The sequence below is a fragment of the Rhea pennata genome, chromosome 12 (assembly GCF_028389875.1).
Source record: "Rhea pennata isolate bPtePen1 chromosome 12, bPtePen1.pri, whole genome shotgun sequence".
Classification (NCBI taxonomy): domain Eukaryota; kingdom Metazoa; phylum Chordata; class Aves; order Rheiformes; family Rheidae; genus Rhea; species Rhea pennata.
In genome coordinates, this window is record NC_084674.1 from 23,622,923 (window position 1) to 23,645,123 (window position 22,201).

The 22,201-nt window shown below is 45.3% G+C and overlaps 1 protein-coding gene across 4 annotated transcripts in view; it reads right to left on the reverse strand.

The window, feature by feature from the left end:
* Positions 1–21,473, reverse strand: part of RBM6 (RNA binding motif protein 6) — a 62,229-nt gene extending 40,756 nt beyond the window's left edge. The window contains exons 1-6 of one of the 4 annotated variants that reach the window (XM_062585574.1): positions 21,396–21,411; positions 15,464–15,593; positions 14,784–14,893; positions 11,600–12,929; positions 10,708–10,797; positions 9,598–9,667 (exon numbers count right to left, since the gene is read on the reverse strand). In XM_062585574.1, the coding sequence (XP_062441558.1) occupies positions 9,598–9,667; positions 10,708–10,797; positions 11,600–12,929; positions 14,784–14,827 (1,534 nt within the window). In that variant the 5' untranslated portion in view covers positions 14,828–14,893; positions 15,464–15,593; positions 21,396–21,411. Of the gene's footprint in view, positions 1–9,597; positions 9,668–10,707; positions 10,798–11,599; positions 12,930–14,783; positions 14,894–15,463; positions 15,594–21,395 lie in introns of all 4 variants that reach the window. The other 3 variants (XM_062585570.1, XM_062585572.1, XM_062585573.1) reach the window with 3 other exon arrangements.
* Positions 21,474–22,201: the final 728 nt, after the last annotated feature.

The window sequence follows — 22,201 nt, forward strand, 5'->3', positions numbered from 1 at the left end:
GAGAAGATCACATCATAAAAACCTGGTATCTTCTTAACTTGATCTTTCTTCCACTGACTGGTATGATATCAGTGTTTCAGAATCCACAGAAAAGTGGAATGGAGTCAGACACGTTCCTTGTTTTGGTAGAAGTATCTTAACAAGATTTTCTATCAAAAAAATAAGTCAGTTTACTTACAGCCCATATCATAAAAACATCATAGTTTTTATGATTTCCCCTCCTCCTCAAACTCTGAACATGCTAGAGTATTAGCTATGCTGTCCAAATGAACTTTGCAGAGGGCGTACCAACAGTCCTCAAGCACTTGAGCTCATCCAGTTTTTCATCCTAGCATAGCCATAAAACAGGCTTGTTCTCACCTAACCCCATGTTTCAGGCCAGCTGCATAAAAGGACATTTCTACCTCATTTGACTGCTTCCTCACAGTTCTGCAAGTCTACAATCTCACAGACACTACGTAAGGGCTGAAAGGAGAACACTCAAGGAGACTAATGCACACAAAATCCAGAGAATTTTACACATTCCTTGAAGTGCTTCTACGTATACGTGATGGGTTTTACAGGTGATCCCAAAGCCTGCCCCGTTGTTTTCTGTACTGAAAATAGTCACACAATCAGTTGACGCTTAGTAGTAAAGACATATATAGAGCTCCAGGAAGCCACTCTGCAAATATCAGAATGAAAAATGTTTTGCCTCTGAAACAGATGTATTTTAGTGAAGTAAATTTTGATAACCAGTGTTAGGTCCTTGTTAGCACACTATGGTTTGGCTAAAAAACCTGGAAGTCTGACTGAACATTACCGTTCTTTGGTTTCTGAAAAAAAGATGGACTTGGGATTTAAAGAAAGATTTATTTCTATACACACACAGTTTCTGAGGAACAACAGACGCACGGTAATGTATTACTTCATGATAGCCTGTTATTTCAAAGATCTAGTTAAAGGAAAACTAAGATGTTTTTATGATATGCGCTGTACATAGTGTGAAGGCCTCAAAAAAAAAAAAAAGACACCTCTGGAGCTTTTACAGGCCTGATGAAAAGATCAGGTAACAACAGTGGCCTTAACCTATGCCCAACCAAAGATACAAGGCATGATGGCAACATGACAGAGGCACCCAATTCAAGAGAGGAGATCCAGCTCTTTGCTTCTAAGAATGAGCATGCACATTACTATCCTCCCTGCAAACAAGTCCAACATGAAATGTCACCTGCCTTCTCCAACATGACTGCTACAAAACTCTTCTCTCTTGTGCTGCAATACAATCAGATTCTCTTTCCTATAGTTTGTAAGGTAAGAAGATGGCCTCCTGTTAAAGCAACTTAGTTTAACAGATCATCTAAAAAGATTAAACACTATACTAAACTGAACAGCTGGGCCAGCTGTGAGCGTACTGGAGTTCCCTGCTCTGCCATGATGTTGGCCAGCATCTGCTATCCAGATGCCTGAGGGGAACAGAAGAATCTCTCAACCATTCTGACAGCAGTCTACTTGCTTTCTCCTGTAAGATGAGACAGAATTGCTACGGAAGGAAAGCATTTGTGCTTTCTGACACGTCTAGGACTCAGAAGGATAGCACAGTAAAGCAGAGCTAAGGCTAACCTGCTGCAGTAAGAATATTGTTGGTGCTTGTTCGCTCCAGAGACAGCATGGCAGAGCAGAACGCAGCCAGGAAATCCCTCTACAGCCTTTCATCCACTTTGGAGAGGAAAGCTCTATTGCTTCAAGAGAAACTACAGCATCAAGTACAGAGTGAATATGAGGTAATTCCACATTTCTGGAAAGGATCTGCAGTCATACACATTGACCTTTGCACAGCTGGAGTGGCAGAGACAGGGTTCTGTATACTCTTCCTTCAGGGTCTGTTACTGCTTGGTTGATAAGAAGAGCTACCTCATTTAGGGGAGATTTTTACAACATATTCATGACCCCATGTACATGATCTTTCATTTCCTCCAAGGAAAGATGCAGAATTAGGCCACCCGCCCAGGAAACCTGTGAAGTTATTGATAGTAAATAATGAATATCTCATTATAGGAGGAGGAAAACATTATCAGTGCACAGGTCAACGACATATTCAGCAGTCCTTGTACAACAGCATAGCCTCACACAGAGCATCAGAGATGGTCCTAGATCTGTACAGGATATGGGATCTGCTTCTCAGTACTGAGTGATGAATATAGACAGGAAAAACTTCCGGCAAACCCCTTACCCCACTTGCCCATGAACCTGCCTTTCTTCAACAGGGCAGAACTCTCCTTTGCTCCCTGATTTGCAGCATGCAAAACCTTTCCAGAATGAGAAACTTATGTTCAAGCTACATCGGACAATTCTGATACAACGGTTTCCTAAAGGGACACCTAGAGCAGAGCAGATCAGAACCTGCACGGCCTAAAGAGATGGGCCATGGCAGAGTACAGCATGACAGACTGCTCTAGCTGCAGCCCTTGATTTTCCTCTGAGTTGGAGAAAGTCAACAGAGACTCGCCTCCAGAACGACTCCCTCTCTCAAGAGGGCAGCCTCCTTGCCGGGTAGCTAGTCACAGTCTTGAAGGTCACTCATCCTCTGAAGTGCCACTTAAAACCCAATGAACAAAATGGGCACTGATGGAACACAGGCTTAGAGGTCCAAAGATACCCTGGAACATGTTATGCCTGTGCTTAGTCTAATAAATCAGCTGCCTAAAGTGCAGAAAAATCCAACCTAAGCCTGAGGATATCAAAAGAAGGAAGCACTGCTTGACTCACTTTTTTTTTTTTTTTTTTAACCCACTGGCCAGCCTCTCTGCTAAAATATTGCCTGTTCCTTCAGAAATGCCATTCTCTGCTAGAAGGAAGATTTCGTTCACTGTCCTCCCCTGATTCATCCCTCTCGCTCTACTTGTTCTTGAAAGGGCAGAAAGTATCTGCAGCTTTCCTAAAGCGAGACAAGTACTTCTCTATGGCCTGACAGGAAAAGCCACAGCTGAGCAAGGTTACTGCTGTTCCCCATCCTACACACTACACTCTGTATTCCCAGGAGGTCTGCATGTTAGAGCTGGCCAGGAGATGATTGTAAAAATTGCTTTAATTGCTCTTTTTCCTGTTGAAAACACTGGAAAAATGCAGATTTCTCTGAATCTCTACACCATTGGGGGCATGCCCAACATGCTTTCAAGAAGCCAGGAGCTCCTGAACACACACAGTAGTGTCTGTATCTGTGCATATGCAGTAGGTCCTGCCCATGCGGCAAGGATGGGCAACAGTGTAGTGCCTTCCACAGCGAGTAGAGAAAATAAAGCTGTCCCCACAGCTGAAAAACTTGGAGGGCACTCCTACAGCACCACAGGAAACAGCAGCAATCAGCCTACACTAACACAAGCTCAGAAGCCAAAATTGAGAGTTCTCTTAATACCAGCTGGTGGATTCCGAGTTTCCGTAAGTCTCTTTTTGACAGAACTCCTTGCTGCACAAATGTCTTGGTCTTTAGAGCTACTAAAGCTGAACAGAGCTGGATTAGAAAAGTTTGCTGTTGAATACTAAAGAGCATAATCTACAACAAACTACAAAAAGGAAAACGTACACACTCAATCATGACAATGCTACACAAGAGAATGGCACTGAAAACAAAAAATAAGAAAAGTAGCTTATATCCTGTTCGAATGCTCCAATCCATCTTGCTTCCTCTATCCAGGAAGACAGCGCAGAAAGGATCCGCTTGAGACACCCTCAAGAGCGGACACTCCACATGCACAACCTCCGAACTACAAGAACTACAAAGGCCAGTGCAGTCAGAGCTCGGGAGGTGACAACCCTTCCTGGCCATGAAGGGCTGTAGTTTGTGAACTACAAAGGAAGAGGAGGAAAACTCGCAACACTAAGACTGTACACAGACATTTATTAATTTTTATTTATTAAAGACAAAGTATTACATGTATTTGTAAAGAACCTCTGGCATCCAAGGAAGGCTGGGGCCACTGAAAAACTCTGTAAGAGGACTGGAAGCTGCATACATGGGAAGAAGTTGCAGACAGGAACCTGGTTTTGAAATACTGCTAATGTGCATATGATCTCCAGAATGAAAACATGATCTGTCATTTAGTACAAATGACTCAGAAAAGCAATTAACCCAAGAATGCTGGTAAGCTGTGAAAAGTCCTCAAGTTTTGTGCTCGAGATTTAAAAAGGGTGAGCATAGTTTGTAAAAACAGTCATGCAGAAAAGGACTGTGCATGTTAAAAAGGTTGTGAGCATGTTTTATGGATGAATGTCTGTTGCCTTTTCTTTCAAACAGGCCTTATAATCCTGAACCAAGGCTGATCAGTATAGCAAACACTAACTTAAAAGACTCTTACTTTCCATTTCCTAAGCCACCATATCACAGGTGAGAGAAGATGTGCAATAATGCCTTTTGCTTGCAAGAGGCAATACACCAAAGCCCTAAAACCAAGAAAGACTAGCCAAAAGCCTACTGCCTACACACCAGCAAAAACTGGCAAGGATTGGTGTCAATGACCACGGACTCACTCCAGCTAGAGTGTTTTTTTCAGTCCTGGACAGGCTATTTGGGTACAAACAAGATTCACTTGCAAATTGGCACTGCATGTATTTCCCCAGTTCCTGAAAGATGAACCCCTTGAGGCTGAAGAACTCTGTTGAGAAGTGGTTGATCTGGTCATGCTTCAACACAGGAACTCCACACATGCTACAGCATCTGGTGAGCTCCTGGATGATCGTCTGAGCTCTCCTCAAATGCCTCAGATCTGTGTGCCCATGCTCCCAGCTGAAGCAGCAGAGCAGGCCGCGCAATCTTTGCTGTGCCAGAATGCAGTATTAGAAGGTTGTCCTTCCTGTGGTCCTTTAGCATCAGCCTTGCTCAGCAAGGCAAGCTGTTTTCTGTATAATTAGCACAGCAGGCAAGATGCACCTCTGTATCACAGAGCACATCAGAGACATCCCACAGCAAGGGATGCAAGTCCCTGTGGGATCTATTCCTAACCAAATTCTGCAGGGTTGGTGCCAAGACCTCTTTGCGAGGCAACCATGAATTCAACTCCCAGAAAGGTTTGCCTAACGGTACCACATCTCCCCTGAACACAAACAAAACATTTCTGTTTAGTATGGTTCTGCTCCACATCTCTGGAAACATCTCCTCTCCAAGCAAGGCAGTTTAGCTCTACAACCCTACCTAAGGCTGGATGTTTCAGCACGGCAGCACTCTCAAGCTGGAGACAGGCAGCACAAGGCGGTATGTATTTCACCAGCACTTCCAGCCTCTAAGAGCATCACATTTGTGGATGCTTTGCTCCCCAGGGCCCAGTGTTATGTGGGCACTGGCAGCACAGGTATGTCCTGGCAGTGCTGGGGTCACCTCCAGCCTTCAAGGCTATCCAGAGCTTGAAAACCAGAGAGTTCCAGAGAACTATTTCAATTCTCTCCCTCCTGAACCCCACGCTACTTAGTTCTTTCTCACATTCCTATCCAGGATTCAGAAGTTTCAGAAGAGTCAGAACAGGCATTAACAAATCCAAATCTCCCAGCTTCTGAACAACTGCACTAGCTTAGAAGGTATTTACAGGGATAGACCTCACTGCTCCCTCTAATTTCACCCTAGCTCACCTGGTCCTTCCAGGGCTGTTTCACAGAGCTCCTCTCTGGGCATGCTGCTCTCCATCTCAGCCAACATGTCCATTCTCCACTAGGCTCTCCTGATGCAGCAAAAAATGCTTTTGCTCCCCAGAGTACACTTGTAGAGTAAGCTGGAAAAACCTCATGAGGCTACCAGCAACTCTTCCTTAGGCTCAGATCCCCTAGATGTTTTTTTCCCAACGGCTAGTACCAACCCTAATATGAATCCTGGTTAGAAAACACACCATTCCCAGCCTGTCCCACTATAGTCTGCATCTAGAAGAACAATTTGAACAGAAGGCTCAGAGCACACTTCATACTTTTGTTTATCACTTAGCCACTATTGCAGCATCTCTTAAAGGACAACTCATAATAAGCTGCCCTTTAAAATAAAGATAGCTCATCACGCTCTCTTCTCCAGGGTATACACAGTCATCCAAAGTGTTCTGTGCACATCAGATACAAGATGATTCTATACGTCTTTGCTTATGTTTTACATTAGTTAGGAAAGCAGAAATAAAGCTTGATGGGAAACAGGAGACAAGCTTAAAAATATGATTAAGATCAAAACGTGGAGGCATGTTCATGTGAGATTCCTTGAAGGTCAGAAGATTTCAGTTTCAAGTTTGTGGTAGAGTCAGCACCATCACAAGTGCATAGACAGTAACATGAGAATGACAGAAGATGTGCCACGTGTAACCTGGTACTATGACACACTGAACTAACAGCTCCACAGCAGAAGGCTCACACCAGAAAGTCATGTGAAAGCCTTGACTCCACTGACTGAAGACTGAGTAACTTCAAATGGGATGGTGGGAGCTCACAAGCAGTTAGTGACAAACGCTTCTTGCAAAGCTGCGGACAAATCGAAGCAGCAGTGCATCTGCTGCTCTCTCTGGGTGAGGCATCAAGAGGCACCAGAAGGTATTACAGACTACAGCAGTTGATGGTCCTTGAGAAAAAACTGTATGTCTCACCACAGGACTTATTCTTTATAATGATTAATTGAACAGACATGACCAAATACACTTGCAAAGGCAAATGGGAAGATAAGCCAACAATCTAATACACTTACTTCTGCCAACACCTTCATATCACTTTGGCAGAAAGCCTCTTCCCTCCACAAATTTTTTTTGGTACCTTTAGTCTGAATGTGCAGGCATGAATTCAAAAATCTGAGAACTCACAGACATGTAGAAATGCTGTGTAGGGTAACATCATGAAATTTCGTTTTGGGTATTTTATATTTTGTGACCATCTGCAAATATCTGCCTTTTTGATTTAAATAGAAGGGACTATGCCAGTTCTCCGGGTCTCTCTCTTCACTTCTTTTTTAAAACTCCAGACAGTGTTTTAGTCTGCATGCCTCAGAGACCAAACAATCTAAAGAACAAACAGCTTGCATGCAAACCAAAACCACACCATGTTTACTAAGAAGAGTGATCCATACTCAGCACAACCTCCAGCACAAATATGCCTCCCTCGGTGCATAAACAGCATGCAGAAAGGCCTTCATACAAAAGTTGAGCTGCTTTTTCCAAAGATCAACTATGTATTTTCCCCAAAACAAAGAGTCCTGAGAAAGACCATACAGTGGAATCATGATGTTGAAGCTGCTGAGATAAGCTTTATGATAAGCGTTATCTTACTGTGAAACTGATCTCAATTATTTCAAGTTAATTGTATGTTGTTTTGGCTGTTTTCATTCTCCAACAGCTGCAGTCACTCTTCTCTCTAAAACACTCAACATGAAGTATATGCATAATCATGATTAACGTTATTTTTAACATTTCTGGATAGCACACAAAAATATACAACCCACTCAGACTCAACACGCACTCTTTTGAGTCAGGCTATCATTGCATCATTGAACTGATACAGTAATGCAGCTAGTGGGCCACATGTATCGAGACATTCGCAATCCAGAAGTTTGCTTTTAATTCATATACCTATCTACATACACACCCCCTTGTAATAGCAGTGTTCACCCATGGCTGGCCCTTGGTTTCAGATAGGCTTAACTATTCAGAAGTTAATAGGAATTCAGATTCATACGCTTCTCTTTAGGTTGGCTTAACATGAAAAGCTGGATTAAATTTGCTGAAGCTTTTAGTTACCCAATTTCAAAAAGAACTTTTCACACTTCAAGAAGCTTTTCTTGTCCTAGATGTATCCATCTTTCATAACAAGGATCAGAAACTCCCCAAAGCTGTTTCAATTTGCAGCTGCGTTAGCAGCCTCAGAACGTAATTAAAAACGAAGTCTTCAGAGTTTCTATGTAACCTAGAACAATGCTATGCTGTTTAATCTACTCGCATTGCCTGAACATGGTTAAAAAACAGCTTCAAATAGCTCATAAAACATGAGCTAATTTTAAGTTCACTCGTTCTCTCCCCATAAAATCCAGAAACAATAATAATAATAATAAAAAAAAAAACTCTGCTGCTGAGGAGACAGACCGAAAGAGAATACAGCCTTTATACTGACAACAGAAAACTTGGACTCTCATATTATGCATGACCATCAGTGGACACTTCGGCTTCCACATGCAACTTCAGACACCACATCCCGTTGTGAGCAGCCTTTGAAATGGGGAAGGAGTAGCCAACAACTCTGTGGAAAGGGCAGTAAGTCCTAATAACATATGCAAGAAGGAGATTTGTGAACAGATTCCAAGTCCAAGTTGATTTATTACTGAAAAGTGACGTATTTCAGAAAAAAAAAAACAGACAAGTCATCTCAGAATGGGCAAAAAACAAATATGTTGCAATTGTTGGGTTGCACTCAATTTTGTATGGATGACAACAGCTATGTTGTACTACACTTAGAGAAGAGGGAAGAAAGCAAGCAAGATAGATCGTACCCTTTAAGTCCCGTTTGTTGGGCCAAACGAGATTATGTAAAAACACAGGGTGTTCTTTGGTTCAAAGGTTCATGAGAAGGTTGTGAAATCTCCTTTAGCAGCTTCCAGAAACAAAAATATACTTGAGAAATACCCAATTGCCTCAGCTTCTCCCTTAAGCTACCGAAGACATCGAAAGCCTGCATCTGATGATCTGACACCAGGAATTCCAGCTGCTCCATCCACAAACCATTGTGGGGCAATAAGAAAAAAAGCACTGACCAAAGTAGAACCCCTGATATCCTAGGTTTATAAAAAGAAAACAATCCTGAGATTTTTCCCCTTCTTTTGGAAATCCACAAAATCCACTTTGGAGCAGGAGCTATTCGGTATGAGCGTAGCAGGAGAGGTAACTTCAGATGGTCCCTTCCTGTTTCCAGCCGCTTCCTACCAGCGTGACCCAAACCGATCCCCAAGACTCACCCCTCATTTCCTACCACCGCACACCTCTGTTATAATACGACTCCCACACAAAGCAGCCTTGTAAAATATTCCTCTCTTCAGACTCCTACACAGTGATCAGAAGTAGAGCGAACCTTCATTCTTTGAAAGGAGAAAGGGCAACCTGATCGGGTAATGGAAACTTATTTGTAAAACTTATTTTTATTTTTTATAACCTTAGGTATTAAAGCAGGATAGCAGTTTCACACTACTGAAGGACAAATGTTGTGCTATGAGAACACTATTTTTTGAGGATTTATTCCACAGTAATATCATTGCAGAAAGAAGACGGAAAACAATTCAAAAAGATCTGATTAAAAAAAAAAATATTGGGAATTAACTCATTGCGCCATGTCAATATTATTTCTATTCTCAATGGCTATCAGAACAGCCTTGCTGTTTTCTCTGCTGTTCCCAGGTCTAGCTAGAGGTACCAGCACAGGTGCTTTTCCTCTGACATATCAGTGACCACAGCCACCAGTTTTAAAGACGAGAGGATAAGCTATATAACTCAGTGGTCTTTCTCATTTGAAAATACCTGTAATTATAGCATCAAGGAGTTCAACCAAACTGGCTAAGTGAGTAACCAGTGAGAAAAAAGCCCTTTTGTAAACCTGAAGCTGGAAGCACTGGAAAAACGTTCTCACCTGAACTGTAATCTTTGAGTCGCAAGTCCTTCACGGGTGTCCCGTCAGGCCCACGGAAAGCATTGAGAATCTACAGGAAAACCAAAATCCTCTTCAGTCTCCAAAACAAAATGTTGGAAAGCAAGGCATTTGCAAATATTCATTACTCTTTCTCCTCCTTTCTCTGTTGTTTCTGGCTTAACTGTTTTGCCAACAAAATGTTCTCCTGACAAAGTTCTCGCAATACCCGAGAACTGATAATTGAATTTTCAAGAGTATCTTTGTTTTTTTAAAGATAAATGAGCACCATTTACACCAGAATTCAACTGTTCAGATGGTCGTCATGCTGATTTTAGTCCCTCACTTGTGATCTTTACTTAAGGTTAGAGAGGTCTTACTGCCTTTAAGAAAATGATGGAACAAAGGGTAACTGTTCTGAATCTCATCATCCTCTGACGTACAAAGTTTCTGCTATGAGCTCTCCAGTATTCAGATTTCAGTATTAAGCCTCAGAAGCTCTGACCATCGCAGCCAACCCTAGGAAAAATTGCTGCACATAGACGTTCTCATGTCTGAAATGGTCACAGAAAACAATCAGAACTGGGAGCTTTTGTAAAAGTAACTTCTTTCATTTTGTAGAGGAAAGCCTTTCTTTTTTTTTTTTTTTTTTTTTTTTTTAACTAAAATCAGTAGCAGCAGATGACATCTCCATCCTTATGAGAACTATTTAAGCAACTTAAAGTAACCAGTGAGGAACTAGTTCACTCGGACACCAAATGTCTTCACGTTTCAAAATATGTTACCAAAGTAATAACAATATTATCTACACTCTCAAGCAATCCTGAAAGTGAGGCATATTAAAAAGTCTCACAACTGAGGCTTTTGCTCACCAGCATCCCACATGTGACAGCAGAAAAACCCATCACTTCCAGACCCCCATAAAAGCAGAATAATCAGACAAAAATAACACTGCAATCACTTTTGAATTTGGATTTTCCTTGGGGAAAATGACAGACTATAGACAGATTACATGAACTGCACTCACCAGGATTGAAAACAATAGGTTTAGAAACACCTGACAGAGATTCTGATAACTCCACAAGAAATTTTAGACCAAAAAAACCCACTTACATCATCCTTTGTGGCAGTTTCAGGCACTCCTCCTAGCCGAATGAGTTTGCTTGGCTTCACGTACTTGGGGCAGGTCCGGTAATCTTGGTCCTTGAGTTCACAGAATCAAGATAGTTTTTACAAGTGAGACATGCTAGCTCAGAGGACAGTCAAATCATAACAAATAAAACAGGGCATAATTCAAAGGCAAGGGGCCATAACCAAAATGGCTCAAATCTTTAACACAGCATTGTTTAAGATTCAGAGAGCCTAGAAGGCTCTCAGAATATCTGTCTACAAGCTACACAGCTCCAAATAACCCATGAATGCCAAGAGACAGCCCTTGTCCTGGATCACAGAAATCACCCAAGATTTTAAAGCAAGGAAATTAAATGGCATCTCTGCTCTCCAGAGCTGGGAGATTCAAATTCAATACAGTTATTAACTCAGCAGTTATCAGCTTCAGTTTTTGAAGTTAAATAATATAGGAAAATAAAGCACACATGAGAACAGCGATACTGTTTTGTATAGGTCCATCTAACCTAGTATCCTGTCTCCAGAAGTGCCTACAAACAGATGCCCAGGAAAAAAGAAGAACAGAGCAAGTTCTTCTGTTTAATACTTCCTCCAAAAGACTTTCCCTTTGTCCAGCCATTTTAAACCTGAGGATGTCTTAAACCAAATGTGTTTAGCAATTCTCAGTTGCTAAATTGCACTCTCGAGAAAAGAGTACTTCTGAGATGGAAGGAGGGCACACTAAAACGACCTTGAGCATTAGGATGACCTCAGAGAAGGACAGTGAATTAGGATAGAACTCAAGAGATGAAATATGGATAGAAGACTCCTTCCCAGCTCCTTCCATTCTTTTTCCAATACGTGTTTAACAGAAATACTGACTGAAAAAGCCACCTACCTGAAGGCTCTTATAGAGCCTAGAATCTTTGCTGGGTTTTCCTTCTGAGAAGGACTTGCCATGTTCATAATCAAACATCTGATGCCCTGGCAGCCGGTGATCCACATCGCGATACTCAATGTTTCGGTAGTCCGTATCTTGCCTTCCAAGGAAATCCAGGCCACCTTCACCCTTTAACCCAAGATCAGAATCGGATCTTTGCTGCTCCCCCCCAGAAAGTTGCTGCTGCTTGTTAGCAAAGGTCTGAGGCTGCTCTTCTTGGTCCTGAAGATTAGGACGAGGCCCACGGCTATTTTGGAAATTGTGTGAAGCGTCGTCTTCAAGACCCAGTCCAAGGGATTCCTCTTCTCTGGCTGGTGTTTCTGAATGTTGAAATTCTCCTTTTTGGCTACCAAAGGGAGTTCTATCTAGACCAAGCGCAGGGTCCTCTCTCTTGCTGGTGCTTAAACCAGAGCCCTCTCTTTCTGCTAAAGGTGCAGTAGATTGGCTGCGCCTAAAATCTACAAGGTTTTGATCCACAGGAGGCATTTCCCTCTCTGAAAAGTCCATGGGAGGAGCCACATCTCTGCTCCTAAAATCCTGATCGGACCGGGATCTGTTCCTATTTCTGAAGTCTGATGATGGTGCATTTCTGTTTCTGAAGTCCAAATCAGAGGAACCCACACCCCTAAAGTCCAAGTCAGGTACATCCCTATTTCTGAAGTCTGAATAAGAGTGCTCCCTGCCCCTGTAGTCTAACTCAGGCACATCTCTTGCCCTATAATCTGAATGAGAACCATCTCGACCTCTGAAGTCCAGATCAAAAGACCCTCTTCCCCTGAAGTCTGATGGAGGTTCATCTCTGCCCCTGTAATCCGCATTATGTGCTTCCCTATCCCTGTAGTTCATACGGAATGCCTCTCTATTCCTATAGTCCACTGAAGGAACGTCCCCACTCCTGAAGTCCATAGGTGGCCCTTCTCTTTCCCGGAAGTCTCCAGAGTACATATCCCTGCCCCTGAACTCAGAAGATGGTGGCTCCCTACCTCTGAAATCCAACTGTGAATCATCTCTGTTCTGAAAGTCAGGTGGGTAATCTCTGCTCCTGAAATCATGGTGCCCCTCCCCACCTCTGAAGTCACTACGTGGTCCATCTCTAGCTCCAAAGCTGAAAGAAGGTTCCTCTCTGCTGGCAAACTGAGGATTGAGGAGGCCTGCGAGTGCCTGGATATCAAAAGGAAGTGATTCTCTGCCAGAGAAGTTGCCAGAGTGTCTTTCTTGAGCAAGACTATCAAGGGAAGGAGGATATTCCCTGTTCCACCCGGGAGCAAACCTTTCTTCTTGGCTCCCACTGTAGAAATAAAGACAGTATTATTCATAACGTGCTTAGAGTCTGCAATCTACACAGCAGCACATTCTTCTCTAAACTTTTATAGAGTTGTGTAACAGTCTAAGATCCGCAGAAGATATTGATGTTTGGCAGTTTAAGATGAGGCAGCATACGACAGATGTGAGAAAGTAAACTTGGGTGCTCCCATTTCAGCACAATTTCCAGAAGCACTCAACAGGGAATACCTGCAATATTAATGGGTTAATGATGGTAGCAATCCACATAGTCCTGCACTGCACACAGCTCTGCAGCTGTTCAAGGTTCCACCAACTGGTGTATTTGTTTATTATCATCACCAGCACAAGCCTGTAAGGAACCACTTCAGTTTAAGTTCTCTGGGCAGTATCACAAACGGCCAACTTATCACATCATCATGAGGCACACAAAAGCAAAGGTTACCAAACATACTCTATTAACATATGACACAGATTTATTTATATTTCCTTGCACTGGAGTCTAAACCTTCAAAACGCCGAGAGGTATCACTTCAGACTTTGAAGATGCCTCACAGGAACATGCCAACAATCAAAGTTCAAAATTACTCGTGCCTCCAGACTGGCTGCCCTGCGCTGAGTTTACACTGCTACAGGTACGAGTTCTCGTAATCTCTGCACAGTGAAACTCAAGAGGAGGTTTCCTCTTACGATAGTTTTTCAAAACCCAGTGAATTGTTTTTGAGATGGAGCTACCTGACTTTGCAGCTAAGTGCAACATATTTATATATAAAAAAATAGAATAAAATATCAACACCTTTTAAAATAACACTAAACCCAACCATAGCCAGTAAACATTTCCTTCACAACTACAGCAAGTCAAGTTCTTCTTTGAGTTTCACTACACAAACCGCTCACCAGTGAAATGCAAGGTGACATTTGCACAGCTAATTGAATTGTCCACATATTTATTGACCTGAATGCCCCACCACAGAAAAAAAGTGAACCTGGTTCAAAGTTAGGATTCCCCACCCAACAGAGTAAAGAGTGATGCTATTAAAATCCATTTAAACATCAGCAGAACAGCATTACTGGTATCACCACAAATGGTGATCACTCTTCCATAAATATTGTTGAGACAATTTCTAGAGGATATTGTTTTTCCTAGCATAAATGTCATCAGCTTTCTTGACACATTACAGTTGGACAATAACTTGAAACATTCTTATTTCAGAATCCTTTGGACAAATGTAGGCCATGAGAAAGTCCCTCTATCCCGTTGTTATTCAATTAACTGAGCTGGGCACGTGAGCAAAGGATGAAAGAAATTATGCACAATAGAAAAAAAACCAGTTCTTGATGCCCCATTTTTTTTATGCCCAGAGTCCTATCACAAACACAAGACCTATTAACCACCAGAGAAATATATACTAAGGAAAATGTTGCACTGTGCAGGTTGCTTGGATATAAATCTTTAAAACAGTTTCAGTGACACTCAAAAATGTCTTTTGAAGGAGCATAGCCAAGAATACCAGGATATAATGGTCTCTCTGTCCTCATGGAATAGTCTCAATCAAGGCAATCACCATGGTTAGAGAATCAGCATCACAGTATTGGGCATTTTGTCTTAATGGCACATAAGTCCAAAAGCCAAGGCAACACCTTAGCTTGTAACAGCTAAACTAAGTATCCCTAAAAAAGGTAGAGTGTAGAAAGAAGAGAAATACTAAAAGTAGCTGTCTACAAAAAGACAAAACCACCCCACCACAATCGAATAGTCTGTCTAGAGGAAAATGTGCAGATAGATATATTAAAAGAAAGTTCCTGTTGCTTATTGTGTTTAAGAATGTTACTGAAACAAACTCTACAGTCAAATGCTTACCGAAATGACCCCATTCTGTTGGCTTGCCGATGATCACCCCACATTTTTCTTCTGTCTGGTAGGCTTCCAGAAATGGGTAATTCACTCTGTGAACACCAAGACAGCAAAACCTGTTGAATAAATGCCATGAGAGTGAGCCACAAGCCAAGAAAAACACATCATGTAAGAAAAACACTGATAGTTAGAAAAATGGGAGTGAGAGCCATCCAAGATCCACAAACACACACCACCACACTCAGGCATGAACATGTAGAAATGCAACAGTTAAATTTGTTCCAATTTGCAAGCTTCAGATGACTTCTGAAATCAAACTGTCAGTATCGGTGGGCAAACAATTTGATATTTGCTTTTGATTAACATAAAGCTTTCCAACATACTGTGCTGTCTAACAGTATTAGAAGCTAGAAATGTGAGAACACCACAACCTATCAATGACGAGGACCGTCACTGAACAACAGTTGGCAATTAATGTTTAATCCAAACTATTTTTGCCAAATGCTCTTTGCTGTTTAAGGAAGCTATCACCACTATTAGTCTACTACGCTTACTTTGCCCTCAAAGAGTATCTAAATAACAGTATGCTTTGCCAATAAATCATTAGTGACTATTCTCCACCACTGCCCTACTCAAGCTGAGTGTCACTGCTAACACGTACGTCAGAGATCTAAAATTTCACCCACCTCCTCTTCCCAATGGAGAAAGTGAGGATTTCCTGGCTACTGCCAAAGCCAGGACTTAAATGGGTAGTACTTCTGTCTTCACCAGAAAAAGGCTGCAGCATTGCACAGAGCAAAATGATGTAGCTAGCAACTGATCATAGAATCACAGAATCAGTAAGGTTGGAAGGGACCTCTGGAGATCATCTAGTCCAACCTCCCTGCTCAGCAGGGTCACCTAGAGCATGGTAGACAGGGTTGCATTCAGGCAGGCTTTGAATGTCTCCAGAGGAGGAGACTCCACAACCTCTCTGGGCAACCTCTTCCAGTGGCTCTGTCACTCTCACAGTGGAGAAATTCCCCCTCACGTTCAGGCGGAACTTCCTGTGGTTCAGTTTCTGCCCATTGCCTCTTGTCCTGTCACACGGGACAACTGAAAAGAGTTTGTCCCCGTCCCCTTGACACCCTCCCTTCAGGTACTTATTCACATTGATAAGATCCCCCCTCAGTCTTCTCTTCCTCAGGCTAAAGAGGCCCAGCTCTCGCAGCCTTTCCTCACAGGGCAGATGCTCCAGCCCTCTGATCGTCTTCGTAGCCCTACGCTGGACTCTCTCCAGTAGCTCCATGTCTCTCTTGGACTGGGGAGCCCAGAACTGGACACAGTACTCGAGATGAGGCCTCCCCAGGGCTGAGTAGAGGGGCAGGATCACCTCCTTCGACCTGCTGGCAACACTCTTCCTAATGAACCCCAGGAGACCATTGGCCTTCCTGGCCACAAGGGCACATGGCTGGCTCATGGTCAACTTGTCATCCACCAGCACTCCCAGGTCCTTCTCTGCAGAGCTGCTCTCCAGCAGGTCAGACCCCAGCTTTTACTGCTACCTAGGGTTATTTCTTCCTAGGTGCAGGACTCTGCACTTGCCCTTGTTGAACCTCAGAAGGTTCCTCTCCACCCAGCTCTCCAGCCTGGCCAGGTCTCTCCGAATGGCAGAACAGCCCTCAGTGGCTGATGATATGGAGCCACTCCTCCCAGCTCGGTATCATCAGCAAACTTGCTGAGGAGGCACTCTGTCCCCTCATCCAGGTCATTGATGAAGAAGTTGAACAGGATAGGACCCAGTCCTGAGCCCTGGGGGACGCCACTAGCCACAGGCCTCCAGCTGGACTCCACGCCACTGACGACGACACTGAGCTCTGCCTTTAAGCCAGTTCTCAATCCACCTCACTGTCCACTCGTCTAACTCACACCTCCTGAGCTTATTTAGGAGGATGTTATGGGAGACAGTGTCAGAAGCCTTGGTAATCTCAAACAGGATTCATCTCCCACACCAGTCCATCTGATAATTACATCCACACGACTGTGGCACTATTCAGGCAGAACGACTGTGGATTTATCTCAATAGCAGTGATGTAGGAAAATGCTATTCTCCACTCTTAAGAGAGATTAGCGATAACATCAGAAGTCACAGCCAACTTCTGAATCAGCCAGGACTAAGCCTGAAACACATGAATCCCAAAACACCATGCCTCTCCTCCTTTCGCTACTGTCTACCACACCTACAGTTACTACAGATGGCATTACCTACATTTTCAGGAAATTCCCACTCTCACTCATGAATACAGACCTAGAGGTATGACATCCACAGAAAACACAGCCAGCAGGCTCACAGGTGACCACCACCTCCAGAAAAATTTATAGCTTACTACTATATGGATGTTTTTGAGCTCTATATTTAACAGTCCAGTTATCTTCATCTTGCCTAGATGGGCAACGCGACATCTTGTTTCAGAAGCAAAGACCGAATGCCCTCAGAGCTGTAGCAGCAGCACGCTATATGTAGCACCAGCTTAGATGCAGACACTTTCTACAAACAAGCAAGCAGCTCAAGCAACTTGGGAGTACAACCGCCATTCTACCAGACCAAGGTTAAGAGATCTGAGGCTAGCATACAAAACATCCAAAAGCAGAATTAAACTAATTTCAGTGATTATGTGGAACAGAATACACTAAGGTCTCTTATCACCAGACCTGGCTGGAGCAGATAGTCTCAAAAAATGCACACAACATTCTGCTTTTTTGATTACCAGAGGTCATCACTTCCATCTTGTGGCAGTTTGAAAGAGCAGGTTATAACAGAAGTTATAGATACCAGTCTCAGCAGTCACCTGTGCCAAGAAGCTAAAGGAACTGCCCTGTGAGCACAGAGTACATGCTTCTATCAGGGTCCATTACCAGCAAGCTAACACTCACGTGGGAGGCAGGGGATTGCAGGGCCTGACTCACACCAGTGGCTGACAAAGCCAATCTATTTAACTGTTGCAAGTCAATTCCTTTTAACTCCATTTCCTAAAGAAGCAGGTTCATACGACTGTACGAACAGCCGTTGAAGTACAAGACCATGAGAAACTCGCAAGTCCCTGCGAGTATTATAAGGCTCTTGATGATGTGACCCAGCAGGCTGCTTTCCTAACCCAGCTGTCCACAAGACCAGCTCTGCTTGTACATCGCTCTGGCTGTAACAGCCGCTGTCGAAGAGCGGGCCTTTCCCTGTGCTCCCAGGCCGTTCTTACAGCTCTGGGATGTTGAGGCACCAACACCCTTAACTCATTTTCCTAACATGCAGATCAAGTCCCATCCGCAGTTTCCATAAAATGGAGCTATAACAACAAACATCTCCATATCTCCAGGGATTTTCTCCACAAGCCCTGTACTTTTTTTTTCTTTCATAGGCGTGAACCTAAGAGAACTGAAACTGTACCTTCTGCTGAGAGGACAGACAAGTGGAAATGGTTATGGCAGTCATCAGCCAGTCCTTTTATCTCTGATCGTTAGCAGGCTGCAGACATCTGCAGACCTGGTGTTCTGCGTTCTTCCCTTCGGGATTTCCTCCCCCACTCCAGTTTTCACTCAGTCAACAAGCTTCTATCAAAAAAAAAAATAATCCTTGCCAACTGTGAATTGATAGGATGTAATATTTAAATTATCAAATGGGGGAGGGTGGAATACTAAACTGATGTCAGACCTGGCGTAGACCAACTGAACCATGCAGCAACATCCACCAAGTATGAGGTCATGGTTCAATAATACGTGCAGGAATACTGCCTCAAACAGCCTCCGCTCAGCCTCGTACCATTCGCTGCCTCCAGTCTGCCCTTGGCAACATGCAATACGTTAGCTTTGCCAATATATGTTTTTCTGTGCCTCCATCATGGATAACTGTCCAAAAAGAGCTGCATTTAACCCAGTCATTTCAGCGATACGGTTTACTGTACAGCCCACAAAACAAGGTGACAGCAAACTGCAGCACAGGGACAGAAACTTCATAGAGTGGCTTCTACCAAAGCCAAGATCTCCGGAAGGTATACCCTCAGACAACTGCTCTAAAAGATGCAAGTTGTGTCACTGTTTTCAGTTAGGTTCCTGAGGGTTCCTAATCCTGCGATGAGACACCATCAGGATCTACCCTTCTGCTACAGTCAGGTAATTGACTGCTTAGCACCCATTTCCCTGCTTGCAATAATCTCTGGGCTTCCAGCACTGTCTACAAAAGTGATTTGACTGGATCCCAGCGCAGAGCTGGCAGAAGGAAACCAAGAAGCAGAACCACAATCTGCTGGTGACCCCAAACCTCCCAGTAGGTAACACACACCAGTGCACAGGAATCCATGGGCTGGAGACAGCAAGCAGCCTTTACATTCCACGGCACAGATCAGTGTTAGGAGACGGGTCAGTAGGAACTAGGCTCTTTGCAGAAGACACACCAACAGAGCCTGGGGATGGGGCCAGGCCACCAGGAAAGCACAGCAAAAATCCACGCTCAAGAGCTACAAGTTATTACTTAACTAGTTTTGCCACACAAGTCACAACCATGCAGCTGGAGGAGATGGCAACAAAGGCCATTTCAGAGTGGCACAACAGCACAGGCACAGAATCCACAGCAAGGTCCAGTTACTCTCAGAGCCCTAATTAATAATTCTTTTATGATAATAGTTAGCTGTTATGATTACACTGAGGGCTAATACACACACTAAAAGTAATCGGTATATTTTCCTCCTCCTCTCCCAACTGGCTCAATTTCCTTGTGACAAAGCCTTGGCTCCAGCAAAGACACAGAAGAGGCAACCCAATGGAGTGTTCTCGCTCACGTGCAAGAACTTCCTTACGACAGTGCCCTCCATCCTGCCCAGCACACCACCGAGCAGCCCAACGACTGCTACCGCAGCTCGGAGGAAGTTCCTGGTTCTGTTTTCCGCACTGCACTTCCCAAGCCCTGTCTCAGCAGACTCCGCTCTCCTGGATTTCTTACTGAAATTCACATCACAGTACGATAAAGTAATTGCACTGAACATCACAATCATCTAATTTAGCTAGATGAAGATGTTGTCTGTCTTAGGGAATAATTTAAAACTTCTGCCAAGGGGTTGAGTGAGGAATGCCACCACACAGTTCTCAAGCACCTATACATTGACCTCCGCTCATTCAACCAACATTTTCCATGTTGTCTTCCAAATTTTGGGGAAGAGAGGGGGAACTGATGATGGCTTAGGCAAGCTGAAATTGCAAAGAGATGCTATTTTACTTTGAGACAAGCGCTCTGATAGTCACAGCTTCTCTCCAAACAGATTTTGCCAAGGCTGCCAAATTTGGCATTTATGAACCAGGAAGAAATTAAACATATAAGCATACACAAGACTGCTCAAAGAACAGAGCAGTGGAATAACTTTCTGTACTCAGTAAAGTTTATGTAAAACTAAAGAAAGGAAAAGCATCTGGGATATTCAAGCACTATAAGAGCTAAAAACCAAAATGTTTTCCCAAGCTACAGAAATAATAAGTAGCCAAAAAAGGTCATTATTTCCAACTTTGAAGTTGAAGACCCGTAATCCAGAACTGCAGAAATATCAAAATCACATCACTGAAGTTTGAAAGCGAAGGGAGAATCACTTCAGCTCTTCCAGGTATCAGGCTGGAAGTTTTCACTTAAAAATGGATGTATGTGTTTCTAATGCAGGTTTTTTTATGTACAATAGAACTAAAAAGCAATCTGAAGGCTCCCACACCCCATTACTCTCCTGACCTTGTTTGTCCCAAAGGGCTTTATGAGCGTGTTCCCGCCTAGAAAACGTTTCGAGATGCTTTTATGCCAGCAATGCCCTGCTAGAATAAGAAAGCGGATTCCACTTTCAGCTGCGTTTCCAAAACTAATATGGTATATTAGCAACAACATCAAACTCCTGTGGTGTCAATTTAAAAAAAAATAAATTAAAAAATAAATAAATAAAAAGGTAAGATATGAGACCTCATTGTTACTGCTCCCAGCAGTTTGCTACCACTGCACTGAAAACAAGAAACCAGCCCTCAGCAGGCCCCCACAGGAGCCAGGCCGCGTTCTGCCTACACCTCGGCCTCTACCCACAGTCCAAAATCCCTCTTACCCCATTACCTGCCCTAACTACTAGTTGAGTCATCCACGACCAGAGACGAGACCGGATCGCCTTCCTGCGCATCCCAGCACGGACCCGACCCACTTCTTGTCCGCCCGCTTTACAACTGCGAGTGCTCTCAGCTATTCTGCACCGACGCACGCACGACATGGCGACAAGAGCTCTACTTTTGACCGGGACCGCGCCTAATTTTAACCGCCGCAGGTCTCTAAAATATCACGGGGGTGGAGGCGGGGTGGGGGTCAGGGTTGTCCCTCCCCCCCGCCCCGCGTAGCGCCAGGCCCGCGGCCAGCCGCGCCGCCAGGCCGGGACCCCGGCCCGGGAGCCGCTCGCTCGCCCGCTCGCCGCCAGCCCAGGCAGGCCCCGGCCTGGCCGCGGCCGCCTCGCCTCGCCTCGCCCCGCCGCGCCCGGGAAGGCCCCAGGGCCGCCCCCGCCCGGCTCCCTGGCGCCGCGGGGCCCGCTGCTCCCTCGCCCGCGGGCCGCCGCTCCTCCGCGCCGGCGGCCCCCTCACCTCGGCGCCGCCGCTCCCGCCGCCCCAGGCCCAGCGCTCCGCTGAGGAGGGAACCGGAACTTCCGCGACGGAGCCTCCCCCTCCCCCCCGCAACACACGCCCGCGCTCGGGCCCTCCGCCGCGCGCGGCACCCTGGGAGATGGAGTCGCCTGCCGCCCGCCCGCCCGCGCTACTACCACTCCCGGCATGCCCCGCGCCGCCGCGGCCTGGCGGACTCCATTGCCCAGCGTGCCTTGCGAGGCGGGCCGGCGGCCGCCGTGCTCCCCGGGGCACGCTGGGAGATGTAGTCGCGGCCGGGGCGCGGAGGGGTGGGGGAGGGTCTGCGGCGGGGGGGGGGCGGCGGCGGCGGCGGGGAAACTGAGGCACGGGGCGGCCCCGGGCCCGGGCGCCCCGGCGGCCCCTCGCTGCCTGCGGCGGTGCCGTGCCTCCTGGGCCGCCCCGTGCCTCAGTTTCCCCGCCGCCGCCACCCACACCGCCCCCGCCGCCGCTCACGGCATGGGCGCTCACCCGTTCCCCCCAGCCGCTCACTGGGCCCTGCTGGCGCCCTGCTCCAGGGCCGCTCTGCGCCCCCAGCGCTGGCCCCGGGCTTCTGGCGCGGGAGAGGTCACGGGAGGGAAAGCGCCGTGCCCGGGAGAGCCGCTCGGCCCCACTCGCGGCGGCCGCTTCCCCGGGGCCGTCGCCTTGCCCGACCCTCCGGCGACGTCCCCCCTCGTCCCGGAGCTAGGCCGAGGGACAGGCCGCCGTCCGCCGGCCTCCGCGGGGCTCGCACCCCTGCCCTGGGCGGTGAGGGGGGGCCTCTGCGGCCG